Genomic DNA, 16727 nt, shown 5'->3' with positions numbered 1-16727 from the left:
AAAAATATGCGGATAAAACAATGCATGTCCTCAGTTTATGTCTGATCTAGATGTAAGAAGACTAAAAAAAAATGTGGACACAACAGCCCAAACCATTCTTCTGTAACCTTTCGGCTTGGAATGTCTAACTTTAAAGTTGACCTCATTGTGTTTTGGTTTTTTTCCTAGAAAGGATCTCGATTCTTAGTCAGCAAGTTTGCGCTCAGCCTGCTTCTGATGTTTGCTTTGTGTACAGAAGATACCAGCGCTCGCTGCCTGAGACCGCGTGCGAAGGAGATGTTATGTGGTGCCGAACTGGTGGACATTCTGCAGTTTATCTGTGGCCCAACGGGATTCTACTTCAGTACGTTGCCTTCTTCCATACTTTGCTACTTTGTTCCAGTCTGAAATAGTCAATCCGCTAGAAGATACGATGTCACTTCCAACAAACCTCGAGGTTCTTAATAGATCCCTGGACTTCTGATGGGTCTGGCTTATGATAACACTTTAACTACTGCTCAACAATAAATCCTAACGTTGACTTCTCTCAACCTGAAATGTTAAAGCCTGGGTAATAGGCCTTTCCCCTTCTTTAATACAAGTCCTTGTTTGGTTCTGCTCCATTAACCCTTCACTTTTAGACATCCCTGTATATCACAGTGAGTTCTAGGTAGCCCCACTTATTGTTCACCCCCCCCAAAAAAACATACCTGGGAACTCTTTTATAGTTTTACAGGGCAACCTGGCTACCATGTTTTAGGTGCAGCAATGGCGCTTCTTCTTGTGTGCTCAGGGGTACATCTAAAACATTTAACCTTTTTTTTTTTTTTATTTTTTTTTTTTAGGATAACCTTAGGAGGCACCTTAAACCATTAGGGACCCTAGGCAGCTGCTTAAATTGCTATTCTGCTGAGGGCCAGGAGATCTTTAAAGTGTCCAGAATGATGCTTGTGAGAACTCCAAATATCCACGGCCCTCCTAATGCTTCCCAAGGGCCGAGCTTGTGCGCCACAATATGCAGCACTTCCACCTATAACCATCACCGCCATACATTACCCCAAGAACTCTTTGTTCGGTCCTAACCACTAAGGTCCCATCCCTTCCCTTAAGTAATAGTGCATTGGTAGGAGACACCGGTGTCCGTATGGTCGTGTGTTGACTGCTGAGCACTTCCATCTATTCTTTAACATACACAGTATTCTGGTTCCTTGTCCGTTCCATATCTGATATTTATTATGTGCCGTTTCCATCTTGTTCCAGGCAGAGTGGCTCCCTTGCGTAGCAGACCCAGGCCTGGCATTGTGGAAGAATGCTGCTTCTGTGGCTGTAGCGTTGCCATCCTAGAATCGTATTGCGCAGCTCCAATTACGAACATCACAGGCAAAGAAGGTCAGTCTGCTGGGACCTTCAACTCGTAGAGGGGATACATGCTTGGGAGTCAGGATAGGGGGTCTTAATCCCGGATCACAGGGTTATATGTTTCCCCAGGAAGAGGAAAAACACAACAAAGTCGCCCTTTGAAGAGGATCTGTAAGCCCCCAAACCATTTACTGTCTATACAGACTTTGTATAGTATGTAGACCTGGATCACTGATGGTCCCATGGGAGTTAAGGTGTGACGCATGCCGAGGGGCACGTGAGAGTCTCTAGCTGGCTCGTACGGAAAGCCACTGATGACATTCAACGGCAAGCTTTGCCAGATTGTCCCTAAAATAAACTGGAATATCAGCCCGGCGTGACCTTGCTGAAAATCCGCCCTATTGTACTGTCGCGTTGGGTCAGTCTATGTTTTTTTCCACTAGCCATAGAGGTTAAGGACGTGCGGTGCTTATCTTTGGTATTGGTAAAGGCATAAAAATGCTTACATGACAAAAAAATTACAGTGATATACGCCCGGCACTGTATACAGTAATAACCCCCAGCGCTGTATACAGTAATATAACCCCCGGCGCTGTATACAGTAATATAACCCTCGGCGCTGTATACAGTAATATAACCCTCAGCGCTGTATACAGTAATATAACCCCCGGCGCTGTATACAGTAATATAACCCCCAGCGCTGTATACAGTAATATAACCCCCAGCGCTGTATACAGTAATATAACCCCCCCAGTGCTGTATACAGTAATATAACCCCCAGCGCTGTATACAGTAATAACCCCCCAGCGCTGTATACAGTAATATAACCCCCAGCGCTGTATACAGTAATATAACCCCCAGCACTATATACAGTAATATAACCCCAGCACTGCATACAGTAATATAACCCCCAGCACTGTATACAGTAATATAACCCCCCAGCGCTGTATACAGTAATATAACCCCCAGCGCTGTATACAGTAATATAACCCCCAGCGCTGTATACAGTAATATAACCCCCCAGCGCTGTATACAGTAATAACCCCCCAGCGCTGTATACAGTAATATAACCCCCGGCACTGTATACAGTAATATAACCCCCAGCGCTGTATACAGTAATATAACCCCCCAGTGCTGTATACAGTAATATAACCCCCAGCGCTGTATACAGTAATATAACCCCCAGCGCTGTATACAGTAATATAACCTCCAGCGCTGTATACAGTAATATAACCTCCAGCGCTGTATACAGTAATATAACCCCCAGCGCTGTATACAGTAATATAACCCCCAGCGCTGTATACAGTAATATAACCCCCAGCGCTGTATAGAGGAATAACCCCCAGGATGTTCCTGGGTATGCACATGATGTGTACATTATATTCAGTAATAATAATGACTAGTAATCATTTGGAATGTGGCGGCTCCTCTTTAAATGTAGCATTTCCAGGGATATATAAGTTTGACACAACAGGAAGTGACATCACAAATTACTGCCTTTATTCACAGATTTATTTTTTTCGTGACCGATTTTAATTTTTGGTTTTCAGATCAAAAAAACTAGGATAATCCCGCGCCATCTCCAGGCATTGTATCCACGGCGTTTAAAGATGACTTAAGGAAGTCCCTTAAATGTCGGAATAAGGACACAACCGCCGTGATGTAAAAAAATAAATGGGGGGAAACCGCACAAGGAAATCCATGTGAAAAGAGTCCGTGGGACCCTCTAATTAATACGGGACGCCATATGTATTGCGCTGTTTAGATAATGCTGTGAATACGCTCGTGATAGTTTGTCCTAACGAGACCCGGAAGCCATTAGCACGGGCCTTTTAAGTGATGATGTCATAAGGGATCGTTTCGATGACATCATAGCTGAAATCAGTAAATATTATTCCACTCGATTTGATACATTGTTGAAAGATTTTGATACATATGAATCATTCCCTCGGTTACTGGGATAATTTGCTGCTGCTTAACATAGCAACGCCTAAAAAATGTGCATTTAAAGGGAAAAAACTTGGCTTTTCATTACAATTACGTATTTTTTATATGCTGTTTCTTTTCATCGGTTGTCATAATTAGCAGCAAAAAGAGACGTTAACAAAAAGATTATCTGTCTCCCTCCATGCCATTAAGAGCAGAGGTTGGAATGGAGACATTTCCATTTGGTGATGAAGGGTTTAGATGTCTCCACCAGAAGCCACCCCAATGGAGACTTTTTAGTGAATAAGCTAAGCTTCTTTGTTTAGTGGAGTTTAAGTTTCTTTAATAAATCATATTAAAGGAGATTATTCTAATGGTGTCTCTTCGAAAGTCATAACAGGTCAACGTCGAGAGACAACCATGAAGAACCAACTCAAGGTTGACCTATAGTTTGTTCCCCTAAAGAATAAATATCAATTTGAAAAAGAAATGAATAATGTATAATTGGGACAGGAAGTAGGTAGGAGGACACAGGAAGTTGGAAAAGTTGTACAGGAAGTAAATAAAATAGGACCCAACGGGTCAACTATCCTTAAGGGTATTTTGGCCAATTTATGAGAATTCCTCCGAATAAAAATCTTGAGGGGAAACGTTACCGAGAAATAATTGTAAGAATGAAAGATTGTCTTCGTAAAACGAGGTGAAGCGATACTTGTGTAAATGCAGTTTGTAAACCACGATATAGTAACTTTTGGGATAAAAATGTCTGTTCTTGACTTTTTTTTGTTTACAAATAAAGTTTCCTAATAAAGTATCGGTTGTATTTTCTACCACGGAACGAGAAAGGTTGGACGGCTTTACTGTGTTGTAAGGTGGCCTTTTCCATGAGGCCAAAACACATCTGAAGGTCACCATCTTACCTGGGGGTCTCAGGGGTGTAGGGGGCAGATTCTTGGGGTCACACAGTCTGGAGCCGACCCCCTCCTATTCTCCCCGATGTGATCATATATAAGACTCCCAGTTGGTGTTTTTGCCCCAGTATGTTATGGCTGATATCCCTGCTTGAATGCAGGTGGCTCAATTAAGTGTATCTTTAAATAATGACAGGTCAACGTTTCCATAAGGGCTGGAATTGGAGCCATTTGAGTAGCTCTATTAACAGGTTAATATTTCAAGAGTCTCAGGGTCCGCTCATCCAGAAGGTTCCTGGGCATGGTCACCAAAGTGAAACATTTTAGGCAGCTTTTTGTACATAACATTTTATTTTATTGGCAGAATGCGCCAAAGTAAGACTAAAATCATTGTCTAAAATGAGGTTTTTTGGGGTTTCTTGTTCTCTGTTTTCTAGCTACATTCTAAACACTTACAAGTCAAGCCAGCGGCCACCAGTCCCACCGAGAAAATAGCCAGCTGGCCAAACACCATGTTTTATGTCGGATTACAAACATTATGTGTATCTGAGCCCAGGCGGGATTACATACATGTTTTCACCCTGAATAACACACAGAAACCTCTTCAGGATCCCACATAGAACATTGCTCAGACATGCTTATCAATAACAACTCTGGAGCAGGGCGTTACAAGTGGAGTAGTCGCCGTGGCAACCCAAGGAACGTTACTGCTGACTGGCTGACTGTTCCGCATTTAGCACCTTGCCAAGAACGCGGCTTTATAAATATCGTTTAGAAGACATGTTAATAAGTGAAGAGGTTTCATTGGCCCTTATCACGCAGCAGTCCACGATACAGACAGAGCGCTTAGCAGCCAATCCTAATTCTCATTATTTATTTATTGATCGGCAGACCGGGCAAAAGTAAGGCAAATAAAAAAACGTGACCTTTCACATAAGGGGAGAAAAAAATCTATATTTTATTATTATATAGACTAAGTTATTTACCTTTTGCTTTTATAAATGAATTTTTCAGGCTAGCGTGCTGATTGCAGTACTCAGCCCAGCCACAAGGGGGAAATACCCTCAGAGCGCATGATCCAGCAGGAGCCGTCAGATACTTCCTGATTCTGTCTCGGGTCAGGAGGCAGCCACCAGATGAGGGCCCTTTCTCGGGTTTTCTAAAACAGGGATCAGTCAAGTCCCCAAAATGCAGTGATTGTTTTTCAGAAGTTCCTTGGCAAATCGGACATTTTTTTTTTTTCTAATTCACAAGCTTTTTGTTGTCTTTGGGGAAAGCGCTGCGCCAATTTCAATAGATCGATTTTCACCAGGAGCCAAAATAAATAAATCACGCGGGAACAAATTTACGAGATAAAGCGAACGCGTTCCTTAGAAAACCATTTCAGAAAAATGGATTTTTGTTAAGGGCAAAGGATGTATTATTTCCATCTTTGGTTTTGTTTCATTGGTTCTGCCCTTTTTCCTACTGCTGTGAGGTCTCAAGATATTCTCTTGGCTATCCTACGCATGCTTAAAGGGAAGCTGCAGCCATCACATGCACTTTAATGCATATGGTAGCTGTTTGGTCCCCCTTGAAAAGCATGGAACGATTTGGACCACAGAAGGGGGCGGAGCATTGCAGCTCTGGAGCTGCAGCTTCTCTTAGAGTGTTTTGAGGCTGATAGTTAAAAAAACAAACAAAAAAACAGGATATCTAATCCATTTAATTTCCTGTAATTCTCTCCCTTTTTCTTCCACAACCTTCTAAAGCCCCCCCCCCCCCCCATTGAGCCTAAAACTCCATGATGGGGGGGGCCTTTAGAAGGTTGTGGAAGAGCAGGGAGATGGATACGCCCATCGTATATACATAAAAGGCAGGTTACTGACATACATTAATGTAAATAGCTTTTTTATATGTTTATTTAGGTCTATATACCGTATATTCTGTTTTGGGGGGGTTAAACCTTCAGCCGCAAAACACTTATATGTCACCTTTAAGAGAAGCTGCAGCTCCAGAGCTGCAAAGCTCCGCCCCCACTGCACTCCTCCATAAAGACGGGGTATATAGGGGCCAATGTGCATAGATCATTATTTTGCACAATGTAATTGAAGTTAAGAATAATTGCTCTAATAAACTAACCTTTTTTTCTCTCAATAATCACATTTAATTAGTTACATTTTATTTTTTCTAAATTTAAACATTTAAGCCGGTAAAAACTTCTATTATGTAACAAAACCTCGTTTTTCTGGTATGTGTGGAATCCACGTAAAAAAAAAATAATAAAAAAAAAAAAAAAAAAAATCAATGTTAGAGAAGTCATTGCGAAATAATTTGTATATTATGGCTGGTGAAATAGAAGCGGTCGGTATATAAAAACTCCGTGCGATTATTTGCCAACTAATCATCAAACGCACTCCGCAGATCTTCAGGACCCCTATAAATAAATATCACCCCCCTCGTTTTCAGACCTGTCCGTGCCGGGACCAATCATCAGCGATTGAGTGAAAGGAGAGAAATGGTTAAAAATCCCGCAGCCCTATTAGGGATATTCATGGGGGGTACACAGGTTTTTGTTTTGTTTTTTTAATATTGTTGCGAGTTTGGGGTGCTGTTGGTTGTTTGAGGTTTGAACTAAATTTCCGATAGCCTGGAGCCTCACATGGGCTACAAAGCTATAGGTCATCAATAGCCTCAGCGATGGCGGCCACCCACCCCACGTTCGTTTTCTATGGAAACCTCAAAGATTCGAGCGCACCCCTCCCTCGCGTTTCAAAGAAAAGGCTTATAAACCTTACTTTGGACGAATGCCACCCTCTCCCCCCCCTTCCCATTGGCTTATTCTGTAATATTTACCTTGATCTGTTTGACTTTTCTAAGAACGCCTGATGCTGCTTAACGGAAAACTATAAATGGGGACGGGCAAGAACCCTGCATTTTTAAGAGGATCCTGCGCAAAAACAGGATTTTCGGTAAAAAAAAAAAAGTAATTTTATTGGTTACAAATGTACTTTACACCTTTTGAATGCATAATATATATATATTTAGCCAATAATACACCAAATAAGAGCATTGTTATTTTTTTATTTAGTGTTAATATTTTATGGATATGTTATGGATTTCACGATCCGTGCATTTGCACGCCGAGCACCGTTTAGGTGCCGCGAACGTTTCCAGAGCTCCCTGCTCATGCGCTTTTAGTTCTGTTTGCACAGACACCGCAGCGCAAGGATTTCTGTGCCAGAAAAAGGGACAAAATTCCAACACGCAGCACACTTTGTTTTAGATAAAAATAGCAAGTGCAAATATTGTGCATCGAACCGGCGCTGTCCCTGCAGAAATGCTTCGCAAAGCACAATTCAAGCACAATCAAGTTTAATGGCACCGGGCCAATTCCCTATCTTTTACGCCGTGGTCTACTAAGGGGGGGGGGGGTTATTCATTACTTTGCGTTAAGGTGAGATGAGATTTACGCAAGGAGAATGAGGGGAAAAGTGATCGGTGCAAAAAAAAAAAAGGACGGATCTCATACTTGATTACAGGAGAGAACAAGCCCAACGCCGCCGGTCCTGGCATGGAGAGAGGGAGTTGGCAGATAATAATGATGGCTACACAGTCTTTAAAGGAGCAGTTTGGCTCCAAAAAGCCCTTTTTTCTTAAGGTTAGAAAATGAAACTTCTGATTTATTTCCACCACCGGATGCCGTTAGAGGACCCGGGAAGAATACTTACCCACGCCTGCTCTGTGGCACTCATACTTATATCAATCACGCACGATGGCAAAAAATCCAACTGCATACGAAGTGATTGGCGGCGGCGGCGGCGGCTCCCCACTGAGAAGCGCGACTATTTTCATAAGAAGGACTACTTACCTTTAATATACCGCACATTGTTTTCCTCCAATACATAAAATGAGGGTTAAGGTAGTGGAGAGAAGTTGCAGAACGATGGAGAAAAGGTCATCTGCTGTCACACATACGTACTTGGCAGTCATAACGCAACCCGGAAATGTGCGACACCAAATATAACGAACCTGCGCAGGAAGGCGCATCACCTCCAACACGGATATCTATCAGAACACAGAATTAATCAAATAAACATATAATATAAAAATATCTTTTATTTGGATGCTTGAGATCGATATATGATGCAGAAAAATACATATCCAAAATAATACAAAAAAAAAAGTACAATGAATATCATACCAGCTGCAGAAAGATTGTAAAAGAAAACCATTGTTCATTTTTTTTGTATGATTTTGGATATATATATAAATTTTTCTACATCATATTTTTTTATTTTTTTTTATCTACATGGGATCAAGTATCCGAATAAAAAGATATTTTTTTGTATTATACGTTTATTTGATTAATTCTGTCTTCGTGGAGTGCCGGGGTTCCTTTTTCTAACCCGGAAACGCCACCGTTCAAATAATTTCCTAACATACAATCGGATCGTGGGTTTTTTTTGCCCTGGATATACTTCCATATATAAGAACAATAGGCGTGACAAGCGAGGGCCGGCGCAAACCACCAATTCATGCTTTATGAAAGGGCACACATGGTCTTTAAATGAAACGGACGCGTTTTATTGAAGGCAATGGGGGGTCATAACTCTTCAGCGGAATCTCAAACCGCTCTTCAGGTCTGCGATCCGGTCACTACATACAGATTTTCGGAATCATCGATCAACAAGCAATTTGTGTTCATCGCAAACGTGATCTTTAAGAATTACGTATAAAGTCCCTGCTTTAGGTCTGGGGAATGGTGTGATTATAACAAGACCCGACAAAGCCAGGTGTGATAATGCAGATTGAAAATGATGGAAAGTAACCCAAAAAAAATGAAACATAAAAATCACTAAATTCAGGGATTACTTGTGACACTCCTGGAAACTCAAGGATGCTGAACATGCTCAGCAAGTTCATGATCCACCCAGCAGCCACAAGCGTCACACGTTCATCTCTGCTGATTGAACCCATTGAAAACAATGCATTGTGAGCCCGTACATGTACGGCCTTTGTCATGAAGGGGTTACGTTTCCTGATCTCTAGTTGCAAACAGTTTTTTGATAAACAGAGTAAAAACTATTTACATTTTCTTTAAAAGTACCTTGTTAGGGTCAGGGGTTGCAAGCGATCCCTACGTGCCTCCACCTGAGCAAGGTCGTTAAAGCCTTTAAAGAATATCCAAGATGAAACAATAAGCAGAGCGGTCCGTAAAGCAAGGAGTACAGTGGTAGTATTCATAATGACGACGCGTGACCATAGCTTGACAGTATTCATTGCCACTAACAATTCCCATCTCAACAAAAAAAGTACTAATAAATTAAGAGAAATTGTTCATCGAATGCAGGTTGGTGAGTAAACGTAGATTTCGGAAGGTAGGCAGTCTGTTCGCTTGTGTGTTTTGTACACGGAAGTATCAGAATTCCAGTCCGCGGTGATCACCTGCCGCCTCCGCCGCCGTTGCCTCCTTGGTTTCCAGCATCCGACGCGCCGGACATCATCAGAAACAGGACCACGGGAATTATGTACATCCACTGCAAAAAGAAATAACGGGTTATTAATACGTTCTGTGGTGCTACGTTTAAAGGGAAATTATAACCCCCCCCCAAGCTATTCCCAGGACAACTTGCTCCCAAAATTTGTACGAAAGCAGCATCATTTAATATCACCATAGAAACCGTGTATCCAATGCTCTTGATAGGCTCTTTATCTGAAGCGGACTTGCCACCTTTTATATGAATCAACAGAATTTCCCGATACCATTTCATTATATTTTTATAAACACATTTATAGTTTAGATTCCCTGTCATCTGTGCTAAATGTCCCAGCATGCAGCTCACCATCATCTCCTAGCACTGAACAGATTAGTAAACATATTAGCAGTCCTTAATGCCCCTAGGACTACAAATGCCACAAAAGAAAGGCAGTTTAAATATTAGTTCCCCCCCGACAAATAAATTGCTTTCCTGCTCTTACACAGGCAATGACTGTGCAGCTCATCTGCATATGGGGCCAGTAGGAGGAGCTACCAGCTCTCAATGCATTTTTATTGTGTTTATTCTTTGACCTTCTTGCCCACATCGTTGATAAAACCAAAGTGGGTCCTCTTTAGTGCTGCTTTCATGGCCATGAATTACTCACCTGAAAGATTCCTAAAAGTTACAGGGGCTGTAAGCGTCCCCAAACTCAAGCTACGGACACAAAAACCACGTTATCAAGTTACCCTCTACTGAACTACCACGGTGAATGCACGGAAAGGAAGCGTGAAGAGAAATCCATCACCAGAATACAAAAGAAGAATCAGGAGAGGTCATCAAACGCTCTACAGCTACGTCATGCGCAACTGCCGATAACTAACATCATGCAAATCTTCAGCTACGCAGACAGAGCTGGCATTATAAAGCTGTCCGTGGTGCCGAAGAAGGTGAAAAAAAGCACAACAAAGCTGCTGGAAAGAAACAGAACAATAAAATGGATGGTCAAACTATACGGGGCGGCAACTGAGGATCATGGGCTTTGTAGTTTCCAACTGCATGAAATCCCTGCCGTCTCCACGGTCACTGTTTAGAGAAAGGAATCCTCAGAGTCCTCTGAGTTATGGAGGCAGTCAACGGACATAATTATGGAACCGATGAGAAAAAGCCAACAAAACTACAAATTTAGAAACAAGACCCTACAACCTCGCTATCCCAGGAGACGTTTCTCTGATCGCTACCTCTGTAGGCTCTCTCACCGGAGTGCCCCAGACCATAAAAAGGTATAAAACTGTCTCGATAAGACATAATAAAGACAGCTGATCAAATAGGTTAGGAAAAAGGAAAAAAAAAAGATGGCAAGAAAGAGTGGGAAATGCTCATCAGCTGGATAGGGATGAGTTACAAAGCATCAGTGGTCTATCTCAGCTCCCGCGTGCTATATGCCAATATATATCATATATAAGCAGGATGTCCTCTATCCCTAAAACCCCTGCGCATTATAACACGGGGTATGTAACACTTTCCTGCTGCAGTAGATCGTGTCTTTCATGGTGATTACGTTGCTAACCACCATTGGAGGTTAAGCCAGCTCGACGGACAGAAGCTGCTTGCCCTCGGGTATAACAGCTGTCTCATGCCATGCGCCACATAACCCTGACCTTGTCTACAATCTCTATTATCCGAATTCGCCTCAACAAAAGGGATAACGATAGCCGACCGGGAATCAAGCGAACCCTTAACGGACCAGAACTATTCTACTGCATAAACCTAATTATTTACACCGACTTTGTCTCTTTATACTTTCCCCCCTTACAAAATCAAATTAAAAGTAGAATTTACAAGGAAACACTAATTGGGTCGGAGATCCGGCAAAGAAAAAAAAAAAAAAATAAAAAAAAAGAAGCCAATAGAAAGGATTTGAGATAAGGCAAGAAAGCAGTGCAATAAATTACTTCAATTCCTCAGGCCCGCTGTCCTGGATCTCTCGGGACTTTCGCCGAATTGGTTAACATTAGCAACACAGCCCCTCCTAGAATTAAATGCCACTGTGAGGAGGGAAACATAAGAAAGGCAGTGATAAGTGGATGGGTTTTTTTGGAAACTCAGCCCTTTACAAGACGCTCTTCAGCTGGGCGCAGCCGTGATCCACCAAGCAGCCTGCGTCTGCACGCGACGTTCCTAAATACTTTTGAGCGCGCTCATTGGTGGGACTACGGACTCGTATTCAGAAGAGAAATTGCTTTCAAATAATCTGAAGGAAAAGTTCAAGACTTACATATTTGGCAAAAAATGACTTCTGTTCTTGAGGGTTCTTTGCTTTTTGGGCTTGTTCCATCTCTAGGCGTTCAATAAATGCCGCTGTTTCAGGTCTGATAAGAGGGAAAAGTGAAGCTTTAGATTTCGGAACTAAAAGGTTGACAGTACATTTGGTGTATTACCAAAAAATAAATAAATAAATAAATAAATATATATATATTAAAATAATAACTATATTTTCAAACCCTAAATAAGAATCAACCACTTTTTGAAATCTGCCAAGACTAACAGATCATGCATTAAATATTGAACAACTTGGCCCCTTCTAGAGACCTGAAAACCAAACTAATGTTAATTAACAACCACTTTTAAGTCTTTAAGAGACATTTGAGCTGGAGACTTACACGGCAGCAGATATCGGCTGCTGAATGTGAACCGTGGTGTTAAACATTTCGAGATCCACGTCTTCCACTTCGGCTCCGTTACAGGACCCAGGAACCGTCACTATGGAAACGCCAACAATGTTCCCTACGATGTCTGTATGGACGGTGATTTGGTCGGAGAGATGAGATTCCACCATTGAACACTGAAAAGAGAAGAAGACACAGCAAAGCGAGTTCAGATTACCGAGTCAGATAAGATCTCTCTCCATGTAAGGTTTGTCTCATCTTGTCAGACCCCTTGAATCTATGTATTGTAAGAATCGCTGTGTGAATTGTTGGCGCTTTATAAATAAAAGATAATAATAATAATAAAGATCTAAAATGAATAGTATCTAATACTAGTGTGGCGTTCCAACAGAGAAAGTCACCAAAGATATCACATGACTAATTCCAAATCCGCAGATATTATATACAGCACAGGGTTTTAAGCTCAAGGAGAAGATTTATTTTTTCTGTGGGACCTCCCTTTTAAGAGTCAGATTTGTTTCTGAGAGTTTTCCTAAGAGCCGGGCAATGACGACCCCATGAAAGTATCTCTAAACATCACCCAAGAACACAGAGAATAGAACTCACGGCTCGGACAAAAGAAGTGACATATTCGTTGGATTCTTCTGTAAGTCCCAGCTTCCTGGGGATCCTAATTCGGTAAAGTCCATTCAAGTTTGCAATATCCTAGAAAACATTGAAAATAAACAAAGAGCCATGCTGGGTGGGCAATAAAATGATATTTTTATATATATATTTTAGAGTCATTTCTCCACTCAGCACACAGCTTTCAAGCACACCAAACATCATCTACGTATTCACACTCCTTGTCCAAAGGAAGATCGGGAAAAGGTCAGAACTACATGTCTCTTCGGCAGAAAGATCACGCCCCGTAGCTTCCGCCGGCAGCATCAACCGACAGCCCGTCATGTTACGTACCCTTAATTTATTTCTCTCGTCCTCGGTCAGCTGTTTCTGTAAAATGGCAATGCTCTGCTCCGGCCCGGAATTCCACAGCAACGATCCCCTCTTTTTGAACTGGATGCTATCATCTGTATAACGTCAGAATACACGGTTGGATTAGAGAGTTGGACCAGAGATCGTTACACATCCGTTCACCAAAAAAAATATACACAATACCTTTCAAAAGTTTGGGGTCACTCAGTGGTTTTACTTGCAAAAGGGTTTTCTAACAATCAATTAGCCTTTTAAACTCAAACTTGGATCAGCGAACACAACGTGCCATTGGAACACAGGAGTGATGGGAGTGATAAAGGGCCATTGGAACACAGGAGTGATGGGAGTGATAAAGGGCCATTGGAACACAGGCGTGATGGAAGTGATAAAAGGCCATTGGAACCCAGAAGCGACGGGAGTGATAAAGGGCCATTGGAACACAGGAGTGATGGGAGTGATAAAGGGCCATTGGAACACAGGAGTGATGGGAGTGATAAAGGGCCATTGGAACACAGGAGTGATGGGAGTGATAAAGGGCCATTGGAACACAGGAGTGATGGGAGTGATAAAGGGCCTCTTTACGCCTATGAAGAGATTCCATTAAAAGTAAGCCGTTTCCGGCTACAATAGTCATTTACCCCGTCTGCACTGGATTTCTGACCCATTTTATGTTATTTTACTGGACAAAATCAGCTTTTTCCCTAAGACAGGAAAATGTCTAAGTGACCCCAAACGTTTGAATAATAGTGTGCATGTTATGTTATTTTGGTGGGTGCTCCGGTTATAGATACCCAGTGTTGGAGTTCCCTTTGTTAGTATAAAAAAAAAAATAATGTAATAACAATTGTTCAATAAATATATATAAAGCAGGCCGACACTGACCAAGTTCAAACGAATGCTCTAAGTCCAGGTTTGTTCCACAACCTTCTGAGTCTCTGGCATCTCCAGTCTGAAAGAAAAAGAGAAATCTAATTATACCCAAAACGTAACAAGTATTTGTCATACAGAATAAACAATAGGGGAAAAAATGATTACTGACAAATGCGAATACCAGACTGTCAGCTCCTTTGAGCCGGGCGCTCCTTACCTCTTGTTGCTTAAGTCAAACCGTTACGTGATGCACTACTTGTTTAAATCCCTGCGCAATATGATGCTGCTACATAAATCATAACGACACGATCCATTATATGTAACAGATGCCTTTTGTGTCGAAATTTTATGCTACTAGACAAATATTTACTATCAGGTTAAATGTTTGTGTAACTCAATGCTGCTGATTTTTGGGTTACAGCCATGTTCCATTTTTATTCCCCGAAGGTCTCCGATGCGCCGTCTCCATACTATGACACTTCTGTCAGATTGAAAGGAACTCCCGTGAATATCAGTGCGCGCTCACCCTCAAGCACTTGGTACTCTCTCTGTACTCCGTAACCAACCCAATGGCAGCCCGTCAGTGTCATCGACCCAACGGCTTGACAGACCAAGCAATTATAATATTTAGGCATAAATCACCAAACCAATGTGTTTCTTTGCAGCGGTTTAGCCAACATGCGCCGCCAGGTGACGGATCCCGATACAGGTTACGTTTCTATGGATATGGATTAATGTGGTTTTAGGATTTTTTTTTTTAGATTTAACGAGGGACACGTTACGTGATTAATGAGGATTTGCGATTAATATTTAGCACCCCGTACGTTTGTCACACATCGCAGTTAAGCTTTAAATCTAAACCCTGAAGGAATTTAATGCAAATTGGTGAGTAAATTGAATGCAATTTCATTACTAATGAAAATAACCACATGCAACGTTATCATACGTCATATGACATCATTTATAACCCGACCAGGGGTTAAAACCTTCACCACCCCCCCTTCCTTTGTAACCATTTCCGCCTCCCAGCTAGTGACAGATGCTCACCTTCAGCCTACAAACAGTGGCCCTCGTCCCAATAGGAAGCAACAGGGAGAGAACGGCGAACAGAGCCCAAAAATAACCGGTGACCCGGGCTGGCCCCCTCCCAGAAGAGGAATCATTACACCGGCTGCCAGACATCTCTACACCGCACAGCGCCGCCATGACAGTCCAAAGGACAATCTGCCCACCGGACGTGCGCCACTCTGTGGTACAGAGAGACTGGGCATGCGCAGTGTACACTGGAGTGTACCATAAATCGAGAACAGGGGTGGATCTACTCTTAATTCTTAATATTCCGATAAAGCAGTCCATTTGTACTACCTATGATTTAATCCCAATACTTTATTTAATTATAATAAAACTAACTGACTAATGTAAATGTCGGTGTAGGATAAAATATGTGTAGCGAACGCGTTTGAGCAACAAGGGTTCCAGGACTCTTTCTCACTAGCCAATCACGTCATTTCTCTCTGATTGTATAGCCAATCATGTCGTGCCTCATTCCAATGTGATGGTCTGTCGGTAAGGATAATGCTATAAATTAGGTCAAGAGTTGGTGATGGATGGTTACTTAGAGGGTCTATAAAGATATAAGATATACTGAAAAAAAAGCTATTATTTAAATTAATATAAATATATATTTTATATATTTATAAATTTATAAATTTAACTTGTATACAAATATATTTAATTCCATTATTTTTACCTAATATCACCTTTCCACCAAATTAATTTAAACCTATCTAGTTCAAGAGATTGCCAATATATAGGCCTATTTTTTAATAGTTCTCGGACTTCCTCATCTTAAATTTGGTAGTCGTTATTTGTAGTTAATTATCGGTTTGCTGACACTAAATTATTATCAAGTAAAACATTTAATTTTGACGTGGTTTCCCTTACAAAGCGTCGCCGACATTGTTACCTGGAATCTACACAGGAGCCCGACAGACGGAGCAGTTTTCCCAGGAGGTCTTGTCACCCAAATTGCCTTTTTTTTTATTTTATCCATTTTACATGGACCTCGATTTGTTTGCTGCTTGAGACTTCTATATCATTTTCCCCTCCCCCTTTGTTTGTTTCCTGAAACAGGAAGTGTTCTCAAGTACTCTTCCTGCAACCGCTCTGAGCTGCCAGTGAAATGTTTTTGTTTGTGTTGTACCCCATGTATCCAGCAGGGGGGGCACCCACTACTAATAAAATATGGACACGACGCCCTGGCTTCTCTCCTTCGCTGGATCTTCTTCCAACACGACAAACATTTCATTTTCACAGCAGTATCTGGAGCTGAGGCGGAGATTTAGCCACGTAAAACATGGGGATTAGTGAATAAAGATTCTAAAGTTGTCAAATCCGAGCTAAAAACTGTGCGTTCTTTTCCCATTTAGTATGTAGGTTTTAACAAATGAGAGAGATGGGCTGTACATGGTTAATAGTATCCCTTAAAACACATATATGATTACATCAAAGATATTAATACCTGGGAATACTGCGCCGATAGCTCCCGTTCCTGTTAGTGTGCAGGGATTTTAGTCTAT

The 16727-nt window shown here is 41.6% G+C and overlaps 1 protein-coding gene across 1 annotated transcript; it reads right to left on the bottom strand.

Annotated features, from left to right (window-relative positions):
- Nucleotides 1-9598: 9598 nt before the first annotated feature.
- On the bottom strand, nt 9599-15354 carry LOC149273449 (ER membrane protein complex subunit 10-like). Its single transcript, XM_089506281.1, has 7 exons — nt 15196-15354; nt 14161-14227; nt 13261-13373; nt 12910-13008; nt 12298-12479; nt 11913-12006; nt 9599-9694 (listed from the first exon to the last, which is right to left on the bottom strand). Exons 1-7 carry the CDS (start codon nt 15352-15354, stop codon nt 9599-9601), a joined length of 810 nt encoding a protein of 269 aa, XP_089362407.1.
- Nucleotides 15355-16727: the final 1373 nt, after the last annotated feature.

Source organism: Sceloporus occidentalis, unplaced genomic scaffold (assembly GCF_023333645.1).
Source record: "Sceloporus occidentalis isolate IW3139 unplaced genomic scaffold, rSceOcc1.0.p SCAF_375, whole genome shotgun sequence".
Classification (NCBI taxonomy): Eukaryota; Metazoa; Chordata; class Lepidosauria; order Squamata; family Phrynosomatidae; genus Sceloporus; species Sceloporus occidentalis.
The sequence above is the reverse complement of the archived record's forward strand: the minus strand, read 5'-3'. Positions and strand labels throughout refer to the sequence as shown.